At 57.6% G+C, this 20,697-nt stretch overlaps 1 protein-coding gene across 1 annotated transcript; it reads right to left on the bottom strand.

Annotated features, from left to right (window-relative positions):
* Positions 1–7,495: 7,495 nt before the first annotated feature.
* On the bottom strand, positions 7,496–19,905 carry BCAN (brevican). The gene is made up of 13 exons (XM_040998843.1): positions 19,811–19,905; positions 18,839–19,210; positions 18,368–18,542; positions 17,983–18,110; positions 17,277–17,570; positions 15,213–15,434; positions 14,044–14,676; positions 11,051–11,158; positions 10,358–10,516; positions 9,692–9,774; positions 9,264–9,408; positions 8,868–9,058; positions 7,496–7,603 (listed from the first exon to the last, which is right to left on the bottom strand). Exons 1-13 carry the CDS (start codon positions 19,899–19,901, stop codon positions 7,496–7,498), a joined length of 2,709 nt encoding a protein of 902 aa, XP_040854777.1. The 5' UTR covers positions 19,902–19,905.
* Between the last annotated feature and the right edge of the window lie 792 nt (positions 19,906–20,697).

Genomic DNA, 20,697 nt, shown 5'->3' with positions numbered 1-20,697 from the left:
ACCCCTGCCCTTTCCATGGCCTCCTCCGGCCCCTCCATGCCGCCAGCATAATAAGCCCCCTTATTCCCAAATCTAAACAGTTGTCCGCCTGTGATGTCTGCTGAGCCTGGCTGGGTCAGAGCCGGGGGAAGGGGAGGGAGGCCTGTTTGTCCCTGGTCTAGCTGTGTGGCTTCAGCTCAGCATGGAATCTCTCTGAATCTCAGACTCAGCTGCACAATGAAGTAGAGGGGAGTGGTGGCTGGACTGGGGGCTCCCCTGCAGAAGGGAGGCTGGGGAGCTGCAGGATGCAGCTTCTGGCTTCAGCAGGACTTTGTCAGAAGCCCAAGCAGGAGGCAGGGAAGAAGGGAGAGTGGTGGGGGAGGGGAAAGGAGTGGCAGAGAGGGGAGAGGGATGGGTGTGTTGGACAGAAGCTGTCAGGGGAGAGAGCCCAGGGTGTGCTGTCAGCGGGCTGGGCTGGGGACTGCCCCCAACTCTACCACCCTTCCTTCCCAGGAATGTCTGGGTCCCTCTATGGGGCAGGGAGGAGACCAGGGTTCCTGGATCAGGTGGTGCCCGCAGCCTTTAAGTCAGGAGACCAAAGTAGAAATCGTTCCTGAGCTGAGCTCCACAGAGCAGGAAGACCTGGCGACATCTTGAAATATGCCGGGTTGAGGATGCTGGACCCTGCCAAACAAATGTACCCCATTTGGAGACGGTCCCAGGCCCCACAGGGCTGTTCCTCCCACAGCCCCCAACTGAGGCCAACGGCTGGGGATGGGTGACAGGAGGAAGTTCCAGCTTTTCGGGCACTTCCGGCTCGCTGCTGCTCTCCGGCCAACTCCCCGTAGCCTCACTGTCTGCTTCTTCCCCTGCTTCTCTCCTTCTCGTCTGAGTCTCAGGGACATCCCATCCCCACCCAGGGTCCAGGATCCTGCCTCTCCCACCCCACCCTCCTGGCAGTACAAGCTCTGTTCTTCCTTCCTATGCCCAAGGCAGTGTGGGATCCTGCTGGGCTGTCCAGCCTAGGCCGGCACACTAGCATTCAGGGAAGTCCAGCCCAATTCCCACCCCTCTCCGGAGACAGGAGTGCCCTGTGTGTGATCCACTCCCCAAGCCCTGGGGTACACTTCTTGGGCGTGGGCTCACAACAAGAGCTGAGCCAAACAGTCCTGCCCCTGTGCCCAGCTGCCTGGCCTCCTCCTCTCCGGCCCTGGGCTATTACACAATTGCCCAAACTGGTCACCTGCTGCCATTCACCCCCCAACAGTATGGAGCGATGGAAGTTAAGACAGGGGTGAAGGTGCCTTGAAACAGGAGACATGTTCTATTTGGGGGTGCTAGGCTATCCACACAGCAAGATAAATGGAGGGTGGGTGGTACCAGGGCTGATAGCAGGAGGTGGTGATGAAAGGGGTGGCTGCCATTTGCCTACAGCATTTCCTGAGCACTTAGGCACTAGAAGTGTGTAGGCAAAGGGAGTCCAGAGATAAACAACATAGCTCCTTGCCCAGCAAGCTCTGCCTCCTAACTGAACTACGACTGTTGTTTGGAAACCCCATCTAGCAGCAGAGATGCGTCCTAGATTAGGGGAGCAGAAAGCAGGGGACCTCACCCGGCCTGGGCTGGTGGGATGGGAGGAGCAGTCAGAAAAGGCTGCTCGAGCACCTTCAGGATTGCTAGCCAGTGGGACAGGTGAACAAGCATTCGAGCCAATGGGACAGCTGTCTGCCCAGCCTAAGGCAGGAGGAGAGTGTTTGGACACAGGGGGAATGGGGAATGTGGGACCAAAAAAGGTGGGCAAAAGAGAAGTTTCTCCAGAGATTGGAGGAGACAGCCAGGGTGCAGCAGAATGGGGCCTCACCAGGCAGCCAACAAACAGGAAGCCGCTTCCTATGGGGTTGAAAGTAGCAGTGACTTTTCAGGTCCAAATTGACATCAAAGCCTCCACTGCTGTGTGTGAGCAGGCTGCAGCAGGCCAGGCCTCCTGTGCTGCAGGCCAGCGCTGACGGCTGGGAGGTCTGGGGAAGTGGAGTCCGTGGACTTGGGGAGACAGTTGGGGAGACAGAGGGCGGTGGAAGTTTCCAGGCTTTTAGCTTGGGCACTTGGGAGATGATGCCAAGTTCTCTCAGAGATGGAACCCTGGGGCACGCAGGTTGACTGACGGGGCCTGGAGATGAGGAGACAAGATTTTGGGGCTACTGGCCTAGAGATGGCCTGGAAGAAAGCAGGTAGGATGCTGAGAGAGCCCAGCCAGGACTCTGACTGAGCTCCCAGCAGAGAGGAACGGCTAGGCAAGCGGCTACTGGCGGTCAAAGGTAAGGGCAAAACACAGGACAGTTTGTCTCGGAGGACACCATGCCCACAGAAAGCCTGAGGGGAGAGTGAAGACTTGGCCTGGTCCTTGGTTCGGAGTCTAGCACAGCACCTGAGGACCAATGGGTGCTCAACAAACACCACTGGCTATAAGGGAAATGCCTGCAGGTCAGGACAGAGCTGGGGCATACTGTCCATCCAAGGCTAGAGCTCCCAGGGGAGGGAAAGAGCAGGGAGCAGGAAGGGCAGCCGTCCGTCCCCCACCCTCTGCCAGGGCGCACACAGGCATAGGACTAAAGGGGGGTTATTCTGGGGCCTCCTCTGGGTAAATATAGCCTCGGAACAGGGTGGAGCCAGGCGGAGTGGGGGGGCTCCCTGGCGCTGTGTGCACCGGAGGTAGCGTCCCAGCTTTGTTTGGGGCCTTTCCTTATAGGGTTGTGCTGGCCCAGGCGCCTGGGAGGGAGAGGTCAGGGGGCTGAGCACTCTAAGCGGCCCAGCCTCAGGCTGGCCCTGCTGCTGCCGCTGCTGCCAATGTTTCAGAGGAAATCAAAGGCCCTGGCATTGGGCTGTGGCCAAGAGAGAGGGGAATGTGGCATCTCCCAAGGCTCCTGGCCTGGCCTCAGCGTGTGGGGAGACGGGGTGGCTGCCAGGATGCAGTCGGGAGGTGATGCTGGATATTTTGCTCCCCAGAGGCAGCCTGCTGGCTGGCTGGGACCCCTGCAGGGGTCTAGCCTCTGGCCTTCCCACAGGTCTGTCTTCCCCATATCCTCAACCAGAATCAGAGTCCATTCACTGCTGGCCAACAGCGGCTTCCACAGCCCCTAGTTCTTGGCCTCTCTCCCCTGGGGTTGAGGGACTGGGGTGAGGGGACCAGCTGCTGCCACTTGACCTGTAGTGTCACAGCTGTTGTCAGCAGTGCCATCCTGTCTGAAGCCAGGGAGGAATGTGACTTCATTTCAGCTGGAATGCACCCTCTGTGGAAGGCGGGGGGAGAGAAACTGAGCACACAGCCCTGGAAACCCAAGAGGACTCTGGGCTCGGGAACGGGGCCCTTTGGGTGCTTGCCGGACACCCAGTGTCACCCCACGGGGCAAAGTCAGGCCCAAGGCAGTCCTGCAGCAGGACAGATGGAAGTGAGCCTGGAGTGTCTGCCAGAGGTGAAAAGAGAAGGTAGGCCAAGAACAGGCCTGGACCCCATGTTTCTGCAAAGCCTTGGTGACAGTGTCCAGCAGCCAGACTCCAGGATAGGAGCTTAAAGGACAGCAGGCCCTCCATCAGGATGAATGAATTGCAGAGGCACACACAGTTTGCTCTGGAATCCCCTCACCAGCCATGCTCCCCTTACTTGCCACAGGGGCCAAGTCCATCTCTTGGCCAACACATCAAGGAATGCTGGGTCTGCCTCCTGTTCCCCTCCCTAGCCCCTGCCTCAAGCCCTGCTGATCTGGGGACTCTGATGCCGAAGTCCCTCCTGTGCTATGTTCTGGTCCCACAAGGGTGGTCCCCAGATCCAGGAGCCCTCTCCCCTCCCCTTCAGCCTTCTCCTTGTCCAGGTATAATCTCCACCACCACCACCTCACCCCGTGCAGCCCCATTTAGTCTCCCTACCCCCAGGATTCAGCTGTGACTCCCGAAATAAACCAGGACAGGTGCCAGGAGGCCCCCTGTCAAGGAACTCCCCTTCCAACAGCTGTGGACTCAGCTGCTTAACAAACCAGAGCTGCTATCTCCTGTCCCGGGGGGCCCCCAAAGAGGGTGGCCTGGAGATGACAGGGTCAGGGAGATGCCTAGTTAGCCCTGGCCCCCCTAGGTCCCCTAAGACCCCATCTTCTCCACTAAGAAGAGACTCCCTCGTGCCCAGCCCCACTGGCCCCTCAGGCACGCAGTTCTCCTTCCTGCCACACACCCTCCTACACTGCTTTGTCTCCCCCTTACTTTCCTACAGCCCAGTCCCTCCTCTGCTCCTGCTTCTTTTGGTGGGGAAGCTGAGGCACGATCTTTGGAGTTTACAAGAATACAGGCTGGAGGAGGGCACTGGAGGCTGCTCCCCTTACAGACTGCAGCCAGAGCGGTCAGTAGCCATCCTTCTGTGACCCTGTGATCTAAACACCGGGGAAGAAGCAGGAGCAGCGGGAGTAAACACAGAGGCCACAGGGCCACCCACTCCAGCACGAGTCTGGGCTGGGATGGTGGGAACCATCCTTCTCCCTTCCCCCATCCTCCAACCCTGGCTTTTCTCTCCTCCCTGTCCCCCATCCCTGATCAGCTCTGTGTTGGCTCACTTGCACTCTCTTCCTCCCTCCCAGGAGGAACAGGCTCCGGAAGGACTTAGGTCTCCAAGGAGGCCTGCGCCTGCAGGCAGGGCCCCAGGGGCCTAGCAGCTGTCAAGGCTGTGGCTGTATCCCCTGGAGGTGGGGCAAGCCCTCCCAGCCCTCCCAGCCCTAGCAGCCTGGGGTTTGGTGGGTTGAGCAGTTCTGGAAGTGTGTGTGAGCTGCTGCTGTGTCAGGCCAGCAGCAGGCGGCTGGGACAATGGGGCTCTTTCTCTGCTGGGCCCATAGACAAAGGCCACAGGGAGGTCAGGGTGGTGCTGGGGATCCCCCTGCACTGGGGAAGGGGGTGTGGGGGAGGAATGAGGAGGTAGGGGTGAGTCAGAGCCACCAGGGGGAAGCTGGGTACTCTCACAAACATGGGGAGACTCTGAAAAGTCCCCTCATCAAGGCTCCCCACTTGTCACCCAGGCCTGTCTGGTCCCCAGCACACCTGAGCATGTGGGAATGAAGCTGTGGATTTAGGCATCTTCCCGGACTGGCGGGAGGGAGGGAGGGAGGATGACTGGATTACAGACCTAGTCCATTCCCCCTGGAGGAGAATGGTTCCCCTCCCCAGGGCAAGGTGAGCCCTCTCCTACCACGTCCCCAATACACACACTCACACACACTCACACACACAAACTTGCACACTGGGCCGGGGCTTGGGTTCCGAGCTGGACGCTGCTGAGTCATCCCTGGACCAGCGCCCCTTTCCCCAGGAAGCCTGACAAAGCCAGGAGAAGGCTTCCGTTTCCGGCCCCTGCCAGAGGGGCCCAGCAGGTGTGGGGAGCGGAGGAAAGGAACAAGCCTGGAGGAGGGGCCTGTGGAGAAGTGGTGAAACCCCACAAGGTCTAAAGCCTCTTCCAGGAGCCCACCCCTCCCAGCCTTTCCTCCTGGCTTCAAAGACACACCTCACTCCACTCTCTCGCCCTGTAGGCCTTGGACATGCATTCCATGAATGAACCACAGAGTGATTCAAGATAAAGAGGGGGTCCACTCTGACCCCAGAATCATCCTGTTCCCCAGAACTCCAGAGGAGACAGTACCCCACAGCTGGGAGCAGGTGGGGTGGGGCGGATGGAGGGGAGGGTGAGGAAGGAATGTGGTGTTAGTGGGACTGGGGGTCAGGGCTGGTGCCTCCGGGACCAGCTGCTGTCAGGTTTAGATACAGGGTGGGGAAAGCTTGCAGCCTCATCCCACCCCCAGCAAGCACCTGTCTGAAGCCAGCCTCTGTCTTGCTTCGACCCTCTCTTTATCTTCCCACATCTCTCTCAGCCATTGTGCTCCTCTGATTTGTTTTCCTGTCCCTTGGCTTGACCAACTCAGAAAAAAAGAAAGAAAGAAAGAAATATTTCCCCGTGTGGGTGAATCTGGCGTAACCAAGTGGGCAGAAATAGGATAGTGTGCCCATGTGCGGTTGTGGTGGCTAGTGGGGAGGAGTCAGCCCAGAAGGTTCCGCTAATGCACCTGGGAGGGCGGCACAGGCTGGTCCCCTGCACCTATGCGGGACCCCTGGTTCCTGGCTTCCGCCTGGCCTAGCTCTGGCCATGGCAGTTATCCAGAGAGTGAACCAGCAGATGGAAATTTTCTCTCTGCCTTCTGCTGCTCCTTCCCTTTTTCAAATAATTAAATCTTGAAAGCTTGAGACCACACCCTGACACACACTTTCCCTAAAGCACTGTCTCTCTCACACACACACACACACACACACACACACACACACACACGCACATACACACACACACACACACACACACACGGTCATTCTTTCGCCATTTCTTAGAGTGACCTCATCGTGTGAGCCTCCGCTGACTCACTCTCAGCCCGCATAGCCAGCTCAGCCTGACCGGAAGTCTAGTCCTCCTAGTCCTCCCTCCCCACCACGCCAGCCTTCCCCCTCTGTCTAACCCCCCCACACACCGCGCTCCTCACAAAGACCGCGGCGCCCCCTGGCGGCTCCGGCCGCTCTTTGCACACACGCGCACAGGACCGTCTCCGAGCCACAGGCCTGCATCCGCAGCGCCCCCTGCCGGCTCCAACCGGACAGACATGAGCCTGCAGTTCACAGAGCGCAGCTCAGCGCGACTCACCCCTGAGCCCTTGCTTCTTCCCACTTTTTCTGTCTCTCTCACAGACCTGTATGGCCAGCAGGGCCTTCCAGTCACCCTCACGCTTACTCCCTGAGAGAACCCGTCTCAGAAGCTCAGAACCGGGTCACGCACACAACCCTGCTCTCCACTCTCCTCTGAGACCTTGGCTTCTCTGGCGCAGCCTGAGGTCACCCAGGTCAGCTGGATGGATCTTGCCTGCTCTGGATGTTCCACCTCTTTCCAAACAGCGTCATGCCACCTCAACCTGCGGTGCCCCAGCACCCCCCCCTCCGCCCCAGGACTCACCTTCTGCGCCCTCTAATGCCATCTTGTCAACTCCTTTGCCTTTCAAGATGCTAACATGCTCAGGAGCTCTTATTTCTTCCGTGAGACCTTGCTCAGCCTCTTGCTCCCTCACACACACACACAGATGCCTCCTACTGTCCGGGCTCAAATGCAGCTTTATTTCCTGCTGGTTTACTCGCCCTCCCCCCTGGAGACCCCTTCTCTCAGCGACTCGAGAAGGACATGGACACAGCGCCACTGGGGCCCGGCGGCTGCTGGGCAAGAGGGCAGCTGAGGCACTTGGAACTTTGACCAGTTGTCCTGAGTGGGGGAGGGGGACCTGATGGCCAGGTGAGAGGGGCGAGAGGGCCCGCATTGGGCTAGAGCCTGCAGGAGTGTCCCAGAAGCCGCTTACAGGCACTGTCACTTAGCTCCACCCCTCTCATGCTGTCACTTGCTGTGGTGAGGACCAGTTGAGGTGAGACCAGTGCCACCGCATGGACGGTCAAGATCTGGCTGCTAGGGACCCGGAGCAGGCCTTGGCGGGGAGGTCAACCGCGCCTTCCAGCGTCCCAGCAGCTTCCCTTGGTGTCCTTTTGGGGCCTTCTTGGGTTGCAGATCCCGGCCCTGGGGAAGACAGACACATATAGTGGGTCCCTCCTTCTCAAAACCTGCCCCCTGGGGTCCTTGCTCCTTGACTCCTGACCTCATCAAAACACTGGACTCTGGCTCAGCTTTAAGAGCCTGGAGGGGGTCTGGCGTGATGACCTAGTGGCTAGGGTCCTCGCCTTGCATCTGCAGGGATCCCATATGGATGCTGGTTTGTATTCCGGCTGCTCTATTTCCCATCTAGCTCTCTGTGGGCTCAGAGGGCAGTAGAGCATGACTCAAAGCCTTGGGACCCTGCACCCATGTAAGAGAATAAAAAAGCTCCTGGCTCCCAGCTTTGGATCAGCTCAGCTCTGGCCTGACTTCCCAAAATAAATAAATCTTAAAAAAAAAAAAAAAAAAAAAAAGCACCTGGAATGGGCGGGGGGTGGCTGGTGCAATCACTTAACTGGCTAACCTTTTTCCTTCAAGCACTGGCATCCCATATAGGTACCAGTTTGTGTCCCAGTTGTTCACCTTCCATCCAGCTCCCTGTTTATGGCCTGGGGAATTACTGGAGAATGGCCCAAAGCCTTGGGACTCTGCACCCACATGGGAGACTTGGAAGAAATTCCTGGCTTTGGATTTGCTCAGCTCTGACCATTGGGAAGTAAACCAGTGGGTGGAAGATCTTTCTCTTTCTCTCTTGCCTTCTCTCTGTAAATCTGCCTTTAAAAAAAAAGATTTATTTTATTTTTATTGCAAAGTGAGATACACATAGAGGAAGAGAGACAGAGAAGATCTTCTATCTGATGATTCACTCGCCAAGTGAGCGCAATGGCCGGTACTGTGCCGATCCAAAGCCAGGAACTTCCTCCAGGTCTCCCACATGGGTGCAGAGACCCAAGGCTTTGGGCCGTCTTCCACTTCTTTCCCAGGCCACAAGCAGGGAGCTGGATGGGAAGTAGGGCTGCCGGGATTAGAACTGGCGCCTATATGGTATCCCAGCATGTTCAAGGCAAGGACTTTAGCTGCTAGGCCACCGTGTTAGGTCCTAAATCTGCCTTTCTAATAAAAATAAATAAATTTTTAATAATAAAAAGCCTAGAGTGGGACAATGTGCCTCCAGGCATGAGCACTGCCACCGCAGCCAGCCCACCTCCTTCTGTCTGTCCTAGAGTGAGAGCCCATGACCAACCCAAGGTCACTCGGCCACACACAGAGCTGGGACTGGGGCCAGGGCTCCTACTGTTGGCTGGGATCCCCTCCCCCACCTCAACATGTCCCTCCCCCTGCCACTCACAGGCCTTCGGGGCACACAGGAGATCTGGGGGGGCTCCCAATGGCCGTTCTCCTGGCAACGAATCAGGGGCAAGTTGCGCTGTGCCAGCCCCTCCTGGCACCGGTAACGAAGCACTGTGTCCACTTCATAGCGCAGCCGCGGGCGGCCAAAGAGTTGAGCCAGGGGCAACTCTGGTGGGGGTCCACAGGACACTACAGGGTGGAAACACAGTTAGGAACCCACAGGGAGCCTGTCTGAGGGGCGGGGAGGTATGGGAAATCAGCTCCCAGAGTCCTGATGGTTAACAGCAGGATCCAGGACTCCAAGTGGACCCAAGGGACGGAGGTCCTTCCCCTGGCTGGGTACAGCCCCCATAATAGTGTCATCACCTCCCTCTCCACCGCAGCCTGCCCTCACCCAGCCCCATCCTGCAGGTGTAGGGCAGGTGGTAGTTGCAGGGCACATCGCTCCACTGTCCCTGGTCGTGCCACACCATGACCACGCAGTTCTCACCAGACAGGAAGTAGCTGTCGGGCTGCCCAGGGTTCCAGTTCTCATAGAGCTGCGGGTGGGTAGGTAGTGAGGAATTCCTAGGGAGGTGAACTGGGGAGGGGAGGGAGTGGTGGACGGGATCGGCCACAGGAGAGAGAGCAGGCTAGGGGTCTGGGGATTGGGGAGGGACTTGTGGTCGAAAGTGGGAGCCACACAGGACCAGAGCAAGGTTCCAGGGGCAGGAGCAGAGGGGCTCCGGTTGGGGGAGAAGGCCAGCAGAAGCAGAGGGAGTTGGGGTCCATCGCGGTGGAAGTGCCTCGAGGCAGCCAACCAGGGCAGGGGGAGCCTCTCACCAGGGGGACGCCATCTGACCACAGAAAATCGCCTTCGAGGGTCCTGTCGTTGAGGCCGATCCACTGGTACTCCCGGTATCTATCTGTTAACCACCACGAGGAGAGGCGTACAGTGAGCCCCGCCGTCCAGCAGGTGGCGGTCACTCCCCGTCCCCGGGAAGTCCTTGCCCAAAAGCAAAATATGGGCTGCTCTGATTCTCTCCTCCCCACACCTCATCCCCAGACTTTCTACTGGGCCAGATGGTGGCAGGGGGTGGAGGAGACGAGAATCATCCGCCCCCAGAAGGAAGAGGGAGACTCTGGACAAAGTAAAAAACTTGCAAAAAGTCTGAGTCGGGGAAGGCAGGAGGAAGAGGATGGGAGGAAGAGGAAGGAGAGGGGTGGAAGGGAGGGAGGAGGGGGTAGGGGAAGGAAGAGGGTAGGGGAGGAGGAGAAGGAGGCCAGGGAAGTCTGGAAAGGCGGGAGGCCGCTCCACCCGGGCAGGTGCACTTTCCTGCGCGAGCCCCAGGTGTCGAGTGGGAAGGAAGGGAAGAGGATAGAAAAGCAGAAGAATGGATGTGGGAAACCGAGTCATGAGTGTGCGACTGAGTGAGTGAAGGACGGAGGGAGTCGATGAGTTAATGAGCGAGCTCGTGAGAGGGCGGACGGCGCGGCTCCCCAGCCCACTGTTGATGAAGTCCTGCTCCTCCGGGGTGCTGATGCTGGTCAGGTGCGCGCCGTACATCCGGCACTGCGTCTCCGCCTCCTCCCAGCTCCGCCGCGTGGAAAAGTGCCTGTAGCAGGCGCCCTGGAAGGCGTCCCAGCCCGGGCTGCACAAGCGGAGTCCTGGGGCACAAGAAGGGGTGGGCAGCTCAGGCCGGAGGACCCGAGAACCCCGCCCGGTCAGGTCTCTGGCCAAGGACTGTGTGTCCCTTCCCACCCACCCCTCCTCCGACCTGGAAGGGCGGGACTCCGGGCAGCAGGGCGGAGCCGAGGAGAGGGCAGGGAAACGGGGGGTCGGGTAGGGGTGCAGGAGCCTGGAAAGGGACCAGGTGCCCTCACTGAGTCCCAGAGCCCCGATGCGTGCTGGCACTCCCTTCTGGTCCCTACAGAGGAACCGCGCCCTTCTCCCTGAAGACTGGAAAGCAGGTGCTGGCGCCCCCACAGCGTCCAGAGCACACCCGGCTGCGCTCCCACCGGGACCCCGCAGAGACATCTCCACGTGGCTTAGCAAGGGGGAAGTTGAGGGGAGGACCCAGAGGAAGCGTGAAAGTTGCCTAAAACAGGGATTCACCCACCAGTGTCCTCCCTTCCCTCCCAGAACTAGCACTTGGAGGCGGGGCCTCGCCTTCAGGTCCCTCCCTCCCCCAACACACTCACCAACATCGCACAGGTCCCCCCCATAGCCAGGCAAACACAGGCAGCGGGCCCCCTCCTCCTCCTCCAAGCACGTCCCACCATTGTGGCAGGGGCTGGGGACACAGTCACCTGAGAGGGGGAAAGAAGTGAGGTGGGGGGAGCAGGGAGACACCACCCCACAATGGGATGTGAGGAGCCCCAGGGTGCCCAGCCTTGACCTTCCTGAACATGAGTCGTCACTGGAGTCTACCTTCGGTCACAACCTAGCCCCGAGTTCTGGGGTGCTCTTATCACCCCTGCCTCCTCACCTGTACCCTACTTCCACATGGCGTTAGCCTTGTACAGGCCATCTGTCAGGCTCTCCACATGGCACCTATGCAACCGGGCCTGCCTGAGGGGAATTGTCAGGGAGACCCTCAGGACCACTACCACTAGCTGTCACTCAGGAATCCTGGACCCTGAGTGGGATCTTCGCTCTCTCGGGTGACCCGGAGCAGGTCCCTGTCTTCTAGTCTTTGTCTTTATGGCAGATACCAGCACAGTTCTATGCAGTAGAGACAGGGATGGGGCTGGGCCTGCAGGAGGGGACAATGACCCTAGCAACAGCTGCTGTGGCCTCCTTTCTCTGCTCCTGAGGCGCTACCTGCTGTCCCCTGGGCCAGGGCAGCCAGCTGTATTTGTGATTAGAGGAGATCCAGCCCACTTTACCCATTCTGAGCCCAACCCCTCCTCCCACAGTAGCTTCAGCTGCTCCCCTCCCAGCAGCACCCGGCCTTTTGCATCCCCTTCTCAGCTCAGACTCTTACCCTCATTATCAGGCTGTGGTTCACCTCCCTCTTGGATCTGCCCTAGCCAAATCTGTTTGATTCCCTGACTCCCTTTCCTGCAGGCAGTCCTCCTAGACTAGCATGCCACCCTGAAGGCCTGCAATCTGTCAGGTGGATGCAGTTCCATCTGGCTGGGCCACCTGCCACTGTGGAGCCTGAAGTGGGAGGTGGCTTCCCTTAGGCCACACCCATGCATGGGAGGAGCTGTCAGTTGCCCCTCCTTTCTGATCCAGAAAACCTGAGGTAGGGAGGGTGACCCACAAAAACAGGGGCAGCTGTCAGCAGCCAAGGCCATGGTGCTTCACGCTGGCCTGGGAGGGAACAGAGCAGGGGTGGGGGAAGGGGACGTTGGAACTGATCCAAGAAATTCTGCTGGAATGACCTGGCTGGTTCAGATAAAATGAGTCAGCTTTTGAGCTGGCTCCCCTGCCAATGGTTGCTTCCCAACTGGTAGGACTGCCCCCCATGCACCCCCAAAGGAGGAGGTACTTTGTTTAACTCATTAAGTGCCAGACCCAACAGAAGAAGATGGGAGACCTGACCACTCCTCCCTATCCCAGTCTTCCTGCTGTCCCGCTCTGCCTGTTGTCTTCTCTGTGCCTTCCTGTCCAACCTTCGGCCTTAGAGCCTGGTCCCTCTCCAGACCATTGATCCCTCTGTGTGGCTGTGGGCTGCAGAGCCTGAATCCAGGATAGGCAGAGCTCATGAAGGAACTTCTCACAACTTTCTTGTCTCTGCTCCTCGTCCCTTCTACGCTACACAATCAAAAACCCTGTGGGAAGCACAGGCCGGAGAGCTCACACTCACCCTCCAGCCAGATAGCTAAGACACTGCCAATCTCTGCATGGGTCCTTTCTCACACTCGTCCCCTTCCCACCCCCACACAGATCCAAATTCCAGCACTGATGACGGTGAGCCTAAGGCCATCTGAGAGGATGGTGCTGGGACTAGAAGAAGTCCAACTTCCTCCACAGGTCTCCATGGCGAGACTTAACCTTCCACAAACAGGGTGGGAGGGCATTCTTCAGACCCCAGACCCCAGATTCCCCATGCCCCCACCCACACCTCTGATTTGAGTCTTCACCAGAATCAGAATCTATGCATCTGGAGTGGGTGGAACCATTCTTCCTGGGGATAAGGGTTGATTCCGAGTACCAGGGTTAGAGGAGGCGCATTAGATACCACTTCCTACTGTGATAAGTGAGTTGGGTGAGTAGTCAGGGTACTTGGGGGTCAGGAAACAGTCTCTTGGCTGGGCACTTCTCTCCATGATCCACTCAGGGGGTCCTAGGCTGCATGGGCTTCTCGCAGTTGAGGGGTGGGGAACTATAACTCCCATATCCCCTGTGGACACTGGCTTCTCTAGGGGGGATATGTATGCAGTCAGTCTTGGAGTCTCATTGGCCAGGAAGGACAGTGTGGAGAAGGAAGGGGGGACAGCAAGGGGCTGTTAGCAAGCACAGGAGAGGGTGCAGGCTGAAGACAGGAAGGGACACACACAAGGAGAGCAGGATAGACCAGGCATCAAAGAGCAGCACCCAGGAGTCACTCAGGACACGGATCAGTGGCAAGAGAGAGGCAGACAGCTGGAGAGGGCGACAGAGTTTGGTTACAAAGAGGTTTCATAGCGGTTTATTTCCAAGGCTTGTTTTCCATGAAACAGTCAAAAAAATACTTCACAGAAGTAGTCTCTTAAGGCTCTGTAGGGGTACAGGCTCTCCTGGACCTCAGAGGTGGAGGAGTGGTGGGAAGGGTGGGATGGGTGGGTGGGATCCCAGAGTTTCCCCAAGACCAATGGGAGGCTGCTACAGGGAATGGCACACAGAAAGGGGAATGGGGTAGTGGAAGATGGGTCTGGCCCCAAAGAGTGCAAAGGTAACAGGAGTACCCCAGGAGACTCTGTGGGGTTGGGGTGTTAGGAGCCACAGGCAGAGGGCCTGCGGGCAGGCAAAGATCACAGTGGTTAGTGGTGAAGTTCATAGGGGTCCCAGGATGAGCAGAGAACTGGGGTGGAGGTCCCACGTGACTGGTGACCATGGGTGGGGCAAGTGGGTAAGACAATGAAGGTGAAAGACAGAAGAGTTTAGGGTGATAGGGGCTGAAGGACCACAGGTCAGGGGACCCAGAGCCTCAGGGCAGGCAGCAAAAGGAGGATAAAGAGCCAGGTTGAGTCTTGTGCAGATTTACCTGATGAGGGGGCCACGGCCACTCCACCTCGGCTGGCGCTGTCAGTGGGCAGCACTGGCTGGGCCTGCACTGAGGTCCCTGCTGGGTCAGTTCTTCCAGAATTTTCTTCAGAGGGAGCCTCCAGCTCCCTGGTACCCTCGGGGGGCCTTGTGGCTGGCAGCAAGGAGGGGGTCTCCTCGGAGCTCCCTGGCTCTTCACTCTCTCCACGAGGGACCCCAAATAACTCAGTACCTCCGGTCTCCTCCCCAACCTCTCTGGCCCCAAGGGGAGTGGCAGGTGCTGGGGATGCTAGTCTTCCCTCCCTGGGAGTGGGTAGGGTCTCTGTAGGTGGTCCTCGGATCCTTGGAGGCCTGGGAGTTTCTGCATCTCCATCAGAAAGAGGCTGTGGGGTTGTTCTTGCTGGCAGCATGGCCTGGGAGGGGGACTCCTCCAGGGCTGGCTCAGTAGGAAGAGAGGCCCCAGGGCCTGGACCACTGAGCTCACTGGGCCATGCCCACAGGTCCTCCTCCTCCACCATCTCCTCCTCCTCTTCTTCCTCCTCTTTTCCATCCTTGTATTTCTCTTCTTTCTCCAACGCCTTGCCCTCCTCTTCTGAGGATTCCATGGGCGGTACAATGGATTGGGTTTCGAATTCTGGGCAAAACACAGAAAGTTCAGCACCAGGGACAGCACCCAGGAGATGCTAGGCCAACGGGAGACAGGGGGCACTGGAGAGGGTGGGATCCAGGGTACAAGGAGGAGATGGTCTTTGTTCCACACTGGAAGAACTTCAACTTGAGCTGCACTGTTGAGGCAACACTTGAGAAGGTTCTGTGAGCAGCATGAAATAAGTAAACCATGGCTGTCCCATCCCCCTCTCCTAGTCTTCATGCTCCAGTCTGTTATAGAAAAGTGAGGCAGAGGGGGGTAACCAAACAAGGGAGGCTTCACTTTCTCAGAGGCAGCTCCTTGGTCCAAGCATCTCCACTCCCAGAGAGTTAGGGGTGGAATTTACTGGAAAGGCAAAGGTTGGAAAGGGACAGGAGCTATGCCTTGTACCATGTAGCCACTGAGTAAAGGACATGACAGAAATTTGCTAGTCATGACATGAGCATTAACTTGGAATTGCCCCTTCTGCCTCCAACTTCTCCCAGTAGAGAGAAGTCCCCGGGATAAGGGATTTGAGTTACCTAGAAGGGTCCTAGGGGCCTCTGCTGGGTCTTCTGGAGTTGAGCTTCCACCTGCTCCATCCTCCAGGATTGGAATGGAGTAAATGGCTCCACGGGACTCGCTCTCCACAGCCTCCTGAGGCAGCTGCAGTTCCTCCAGGGTTTCCGTCACCGTGACGATGGCCTCTAGTCCATCAGAGGCTGGGTTGGAGGCCCCAGGTGTGGCAGAGGGCTGGGCAGAGTCTGTGGCAGGAGAAGAGTGTGGATGGAAGGCAAAGGCTGCTGTGAGTGAGATGATCAGAGACCCAGAGATTCACTCAGTTCTCTCCCATATCCCCTAAGGAGCACCCTCTGGAGCCCAGGGGTCACTGCAGAACTTCATCATTCATTCCTTCTGCCTTCTTGGGCACTGAGGACATAGTATGTCCCCAGGGGAGATTCTATTCTAGGTACAGATACCAGACAAACCCTACCCCTAACCCTAGTCTAACCTACAGAGACAGGATGAAAATGCAGAGTTAGATGGATGTGAAGCATTAGCTTAGTCAGGGAGGACTCCAGTAACAGATGTACCCTGGAGTGGGCAATGGAGGTGGAATGGTGAGTAGAAGTGCCTCAGCACCCTTGAACTTGGGGGTTAGCTGTAAGGGATCTTGATTGTCCCAGGATTCTTGGAAGGGAAGGAGGACACACGCCATCCCACAGGACTGCGGGAGTGGCAAGTGCAGGAACGACTCAGTGGTCATCACCTGAGGACACCATGTTGGGACAGGAGACAAAGGGAATCTGCAATCTCCATCTGCGATCTGTGCCCTTCAACTAGCCACAGTTTAGAAGGGCTCCTTGGATCCTCCAGGGACAAGGGAGAAAGAACAGAACACCAACAAAGCAACACCAGAATCGGACTAGGGGAAAACCCTGAGGTCTGACGTGTGCTCAGTCAGGCAGGACTGGCCAGTGCGTCCTGCCCTCCTCTCTCGCTCCAGTGAGTCTTGCTCCACACCAGGCAAGCAGCCCTAGGCTCTGGCAGCCTCTAGCTGCTCTCAGCTATGGCCATTCTCTCTCTCTCCCCCACTCCCACCTTCCCCACTCCCCTTTCCTGATCTCATCTTCCTCCTTCCCAGAAGGAGCCACAGAATCATGCCCAACAACTAGAAGTTGGACTGTTGTTCTTGTTGTCATGCTGGGCTTATCTTTCCAGATGACCCATCTCTATTTCCCTATGGACCTCAACATCTCCTGGCCCAGGCCAAAGACCTTCCCAGATCGACCCTGCTGGAAGGAGGGCTCCTCTGTTCTCTGTTTCTCCCCATCTTGGCAGTGTGGGCTTTCATTTTCCCTGCCAGACCACATCTTGCCTCTTCAGGCTCTGGGGTTCCCTGAGAGTCAAACCTGTGTCTTTTCTCATTCTTCTTGTGCTGGACAAGATGCAGACCTGCTCCCCAGCTTTGGGAGTGTCTCCCTAACTGTCAGCTACCCTTGGCTTGGGCACCATGTCTTTGGGGCATCAGACAATACTTTCCCCATAGCTCCTATTAAAGGTGTGAGCAGGAAGGCAATTCTATACCCAGTTATCCTTGAGATCCTGCTGTGTGTGAGCAGGTGGAGCAGGGTAAGGGGAGTTGTATCTTCCCATCTGTACTTGGTGCTTATAACAGTCTGGCACTTTCTTTAAGCCATAGGTTCTGAAAACCTTCCGTGTGCTCATGAGAATGGAGCTGGTTAACTGGATGAACTTGACTGATTAATTCATTGGCTTCAAAAGGCATTCACTGCATCTACTCTGTGACAGTCAGGTCAGATGGGGCTTGACATGGTGGTGCTTGGGTGTGTATTTCAGTCTTGCAACTGGGAAGAAGACACGGTTGACTGGGGAGAGGGCAGGTACAGAGACACAGAGGTGACCAGTCCTTGAGGCCACCCAGCTGAGTGAGCCCAGGGGCCAGGGGCATGGCCAGAATCATAGTGAGCTGGACACCAGCCAAGGTTCCTTCAGGCCAACTGCCTCAGAGCAGCTGACCTGGGACTTTGGGTGTGTGTGTATGTGTCTGTTTGTATGTCTTGCCTCTTTGCAGTATGTCTCACCTCGGAAACAGTAGACATTGAAGCGGCTGTGCTTGTTGGGGAAGCCAGTCTGATTGGGGAAGAGGAAGAGGGTCTTGACGCCAGGCAGGCCCCCACCACAGCGCTGACTGGGGGTGACAATGGGATAGCGCACACTGCCATCAGCCAGCCAGCCTGGGCTGCAGCGGTCCAGGCCGCCATCCCAGGCTGCATACAGCTGACCCGTGGTGGCAATCTCGGCACCCCGCTCCCGGCAGTACGCCCGTGCCTCCTCCCATGTCAGCTTGCCTGGAGGGGCACCTAGGAACAGTTCTCCTGGAGGGGGAAAAGGAGGCTGGGTTATCAAGTGGTTTGTAGTCCCTTTCCACTCTGAGCACCCTTGGGACTCAATCCTTCTCCTTGTCTGTGACAAAGGATCCAATACCCCATATTGTGGGGTCCGAGTCTGGATAGAACCCTAAGAGGGACAGCAGAGTTCAAGGTGATTAGCACCATCACCTCATTCTGCAGAGCAGGTTCAGCGGGCAGGACCCCAGCTTGTTTCCTGTCACCTGTTTGGGGCTTTGAACACAGGCTGGCCCATCATGGTGCTTGGACAGAGGGATGGCAGCCACCTCTTCACCCTGCCTGTACCCTCCATGCATAAGGGACCATAAAGCCAAGCAGGGGCTCCTGGAGGACTTACAGAGAAGGAGCTCATCCTCTGATTCTCCCTCAGCCCCCTCACCATTGAGGTCCTCAGCGTAACAGTAGACATCATAGAGATCATCTGGGTCCACCACTCCATAGTTCCGGACCCCAGGGAAGCCATCCATGTCTCCATAACAGGCTTCTCGTGGGGTCTGGATGGGGTACCTGCAGAGAGGGCACAGAGTCTTGGCACAGGTCCCCTAGGGGACCCTAGTAAATCATAGTGCAGCACTGTGGCCATCCTGGCTGTTCCTCGGCTCTGCTGGGACACACAACCCCCTCCTCCCAGGGCAGAGACCTCCCATAACCTCCTCTAGACCAAGCTCATCCTGCAGAGGAAGCAGCCCTGTGTGGACAGCCAGACAGACAGGACCGGCAGCCACAACGCTCTCACCCACCATTGCCCGGAAACCCCAGCCCACCTCACGGTCTGGTCTGCCAGCCAGCCAGCGTCGCACTGCTCATAGCCTCCAAGGTAGGCAGCGTAGAGCTGCTCTGGGGTGGCGATTCGGGCTCCGATGCGGGCACAGGCCTCCTGCGCCCCAGCAAAGGAGAAAGCATAGCGGGCAGAGCCCTCCCGGTAGAGAAAGACAACCCCTGAGTGACAGAGAGAATTCCTGAGCCTGGATATCACTGGTACCCTGGCCCCTCCAGCCCCCCTCCTTGTCACTCTCCTGTACACAAAAGGTAAATTCCCAATTGTGTTTGTTTTATAGCATGAGGGGATTTAAGTTACACCATAGGTAGAACTTCCTGCACCTGAAAGGAGAGGAGGTAACTAATATCTATGTCTCCTCACTTCTTTTCCAAACTCAGTGCATGGTTCAGCCCCCTCCCCCACAACTGAGAAGTTCCCCCCTCCCCCGCCCCGTCCTGTGTCCCCACCCTCTCACCTTTGACCTTGACCTCCACAGCATCACTGCTGTCATCGATGCCATGCTGGACCTCGCAGCGGTAGATGCCCGAGTCATTCGGCCGCAGCTCGCTCAGCACCAGGGAGACATCGGTGAGGGAGGCGGGGTAGGCGGGCAGCGCCACACGGAACCTGTAGGCCTCGCTCACCTTGACGCGTAGACCGCGAGCCACCAGCACCTCGGCCTCCCGGCCCCCAGATAGGAAGGTCCACTTGACCCTCGGAGAGCCAGGTGGAGCCCGGCGGCCCGGCGGCCGCAGGTAATGAACGTGGCACGGGATGGTGAGGGCACCGCCCAGCACACCCTGCAGCGGTGAGGCGCCAGCAATGCGCACACGAAAGGCGCGGTCTTCTGCAGGTGGGTAGATAAACGGGCTGTTGGTACCGGGGCTCCGAGGGGCCACCGAGTCGCCCCTCCGCACCACTCTAGGCTGCTTCTCCACAACCTGCAGCCCAATTCTGCGGGCTCCCCAGCCTCACTCTGCATCTTCCAGGTCTCCATTAGGATCCCGTGACCTTATCTGTGACACCCCCAGGCCCATCCTGGAAATCCCCAGACCTGTACTCCAAAGTCTCTCTGTCAGTTCTACCCCTGGGATCCCCTTATTCTACTCCCCAGGTCTCCCAGGTGTACCCAAGATTCCTTGCCCAACCCTAACCTCCCCCAACTTCAACCCCTGGATCCTCCTGCCCAGTCCACCTCCTCCCAGTGTCCTTCCAATCCTCCTCCTCCCAACCACCGGCCCTCTCCCAGCTGGTGCCCCTCCCCTGGCCCTGTCCACAGCATTCCCACCCTCCCAGACACTCTTGGCTCATCCAGGATTGCTCCCGACCAGGTCCCCAATGCTGGAAGGAAGCCCTTGATATAGGCTGAACAAAAGACAGGCTGGTAGCCTCCCACTGGGGACATGCAGGAGCTGGGGTTAGTAACCCTGGGAGTGAGACTGCTTACCTGAGCTGTCCCTTTCCAGGACATCAGCTAAAGCTGCAGGGACCTGAGTCAGGGCCAGCGCTGCCAGCAGGGGCAGAAGCAGTGGGGCCATGCCACAGCCTGATGAAGGGGCCTGAGGAGGAGAGATGAGGTTAGACTGCAAGAGGGACTTCCTCTGGCTTCCCACCATCCTGAGTGTGCTCACACACAAGCTGGCCCCAGAAGCCCACTGCCCCTCAGTCACGATGAACTCTCCATTCCTGATTCTTACTTCCTTGCCAAGGGGTTCTTCCTGGGAGCCAAGATTTGGGTCCTGGTCAACTTGCCGTGTGGCCCAGCAAGGACCTCACCCTTGTTGGGCAACAACACACTGCTTTCTTAGAACTCAAAGAGTGCCACTGCTGCCACCTCCCAGGCAGAAATCCTTATTTCTATGTGCTTTGAGAGCAACCAATGACAGACAGATAGATAGATTTAAAAATAATAACAACTAAAATGTACAGCACCAGACACATAGTAGGCACCTAATAAATGCTTTCAGCATGAGTGGAGGGTGCTATCGTGTTGAGAATTTCATTTGCCCCTTCCAAGAGTCAGACTTCACCCTTAAACTATGAAGGTTGTGGGGGAGGCCTCCCTCCCTCCTTATTCCATGGTACCTCCTCCAATCTCCCCTTCCCAGGCACAATATCCACCCTACCTCCTCCAGGAAGGCCTCCTGGGTTGAAGCTGAGTAATGCACACACAACTTCTTGCAAGCCCATGCCCCCCACACCCTCCCTTTCTCTTGGCTCCTTCCCATCAATGCTTAGAAGGAAGCCTAGCTTCTTCCTTCCCAGCGTCCTGCAGCCCCCTCTCCCTGGCTGCCTCCTCCTTTCTCCCTCCCAGCCTTGCCTTTCCGCCTGGCA

This window comes from Ochotona curzoniae, unplaced genomic scaffold (assembly GCF_017591425.1).
Source record: "Ochotona curzoniae isolate NIBS_2020 unplaced genomic scaffold, NIBS_Ocur_1.0 scaffold_1037, whole genome shotgun sequence".
NCBI classification, from domain to species: Eukaryota; Metazoa; Chordata; class Mammalia; order Lagomorpha; family Ochotonidae; genus Ochotona; species Ochotona curzoniae.
The sequence above is the reverse complement of the archived record's forward strand: the minus strand, read 5'-3'. Positions and strand labels throughout refer to the sequence as shown.

Coding starts and splice junctions, on each gene's coding strand:
- BCAN (XM_040998843.1), bottom strand. CDS start 19,901: ATGGCCCCACTGCTTCTGCCCCTGCTGGCAGCGCTGGCCCTGACTCAG. Junction 11,159..14,043: donor GGCCGTGGCCCCCTCATCAG/GTAAATCTGCAC, acceptor TCCCCCTCTCAG/GTGACTGTGTCCCCAGCCCC. Junction 9,775..10,357: donor GGAGCAGGACTTCATCAACA/GTGGGCTGGGGA, acceptor GGTGGTTAACAG/ATAGATACCGGGAGTACCAG.